A 2,091-nucleotide genomic window follows, 5' to 3' on the forward strand; every position below is an offset into this window, starting at 1 on the left:
TGGTAGTTTCGAACTGCTGACCTTGCGGTTCACAGCCCGATTCGTAACCACTACGTTACCAGAGCTCCTCATAGATTACGGAAATTTTGTAGGTAAAGATTTTTTTCTGGTCATTTCTACATTCTTCTCTCGTCCTGGAGACACCCACTGCCTGCCTCTAAATCTTACCTAAAGCATCAGTAAAATGGTTAAGCTTTGAAGTGGAAGCAATATCACAAGTATCTATGCTTCAAGGGGAAAGTGGTTTCCAATCCGTGAAAAATATTCCTAAATGTGTAGTAGTGGGAGTCAGAATAATGAGTAAATAAGAAAGATATTATTGAGGAAAGGTAAAGGGAGTGGAGTTTTTCCTACATGCCCCCAAATCACATCATATGAATATTGTGGCCTATTTGTTTCATAAAAATCACCCCTGCTCCTAACTTACCGATTCCATACGCTACTATTCTCCCAGAACTCATAAATTATGTAGCGAGATTCACTGGAAAGCTTCTGAATAGAAATACTAGAATGGAAAATAAAAGGCATAAATTAGGCACAGGAAATTTAAAAGCAAGAGGCAAACTAATTTTTTATAACCATCTCTAAATATGGCATGAAACAATCGAATCCACTGATCCAGGAAACAACACATGGCACCTGCATGAAAATGGATCCATTTTGTACAGAATTAATTCAGTGTGTCTGTTTGGCATAAGAATTTGTTTTCTTGTGGCATCACAGCCATCTCAGCATAGTACAGATAACACAAATTCAACTTCTGTAGAACTTCATTCACTGTTCATTCAAAAGCATTTATTAAACATCTGTTGTACTAGGGGGTTCAGAAAAAATATGACTGCATGCCACTTTCCTTGTCCTCATGTGTAGTCCTTTGCATCGGTTCCTGTCAACCTCTATGAATCTTGGCTTACCTGCACCTCCCTGTATGGGCAGCTTTTTTACTGGGGTCCTGTTCTAAGCCATTTGAGTCATCTGGACCACAATATTGCCATTCTACATCTGACTGAGTTTTGCCAGGGAATAATGGTTCTTTCCCGCCTTTCCCTTTTCCCACACATATTCACCCCTCAACCGTGTCTCAGCCATCATCTTATGATTATTATTTATTTTACAATTTGGGGAAAACATTTATTCCGTCCAGTTTTTCAATTAGCCTGAATGGCTAACAGCTTATATAATATGCTCTGGAGGAATGACTAGAAAAACACACAGGTGAAGAATGTGAACTTAATCCTATAGCAATGAAGGAGTCATTAAAGGTGTAAGAAAAAAAAAAGGTGATTTTTAATTCCTACAAGTTACGTTGGTAATTATTACCTTTACTGTTGAATACTATCGAGTGGACTGCAACCCCATGTAATGGAGTAGAACTGCCCCATAATTTTTTCTTGGCTGCTCTGGTAGCATAGTGGTTATGAGTCGGGTTGCTAACCTCAAGGTTAGCAGTTAAAAACTTCCAGCCATTCTGCAGGAGGAAGATGAGACTTTGTGCTTCTGTAAAGATTTACAGCTTCAGAAACCCTACGCAGGGTCGTTAAGAGTTGGAACCAACTCCCTGGCTCACCACCACCAATGGTCACCAAAGCAGATTGTTAGGTATTTCTCCCACAGAGCCACTGGATGGGTTCAAACTGCAACCTTTCAGTTAGCAGCTGAGTACTTAACCATTGTGCCACCAGGGTTTCTTGCCATGGAAGGTTTTAAAGCAGTAAGAGTAGCATGATTAAAGCTGTGTTTTCAAAGACCCTTGGGATGGTGGATGAGGTCCGGTATGAGGGCAGTCATACAAAGCATGAAGATAAACGAAGGATTAATGAAATAGGGTAAAGACAAACATTTAGACTCTACAGGAATGGTCACATGGTTAAGGCGCTGAATTTAAACCCACAAAGCCCCAAACCAATTCATAAGCTTTTCATCTCCAGAATACTTCCTGCAAACTTAAGGCAGAAAGAAAGGAATCAAAAAGAGGAAACAACTGTATAAACACAAAGGAGAGTTGTTAAGTGCTATTGAGTCGGTTATGACCTGCAAAGGTTTTTGAGGAGCAGCTGCTGAGTATGAGCCTAACCATGAATACACATTTTG

At 39.9% G+C, this 2,091-nt stretch overlaps 1 protein-coding gene across 1 annotated transcript in view; it reads right to left on the reverse strand.

Moving 5' to 3' along the window:
• NECAB1 (N-terminal EF-hand calcium binding protein 1) overlaps nt 1-2,091 on the reverse strand; it is a 242,816-nt gene that overhangs the window by 5,271 nt on the left and 235,454 nt on the right. The window contains exon 11 of the mRNA XM_006859227.1: nt 428-505. Within this exon, the coding sequence (XP_006859289.1) occupies nt 428-505 (78 nt within the window). The remainder of the gene's footprint in view (nt 1-427; nt 506-2,091) is intronic.

This window comes from Chrysochloris asiatica, unplaced genomic scaffold (assembly GCF_000296735.1).
Source record: "Chrysochloris asiatica unplaced genomic scaffold, ChrAsi1.0 scaffold00031, whole genome shotgun sequence".
Taxonomy (NCBI): Eukaryota; Metazoa; Chordata; class Mammalia; order Afrosoricida; family Chrysochloridae; genus Chrysochloris; species Chrysochloris asiatica.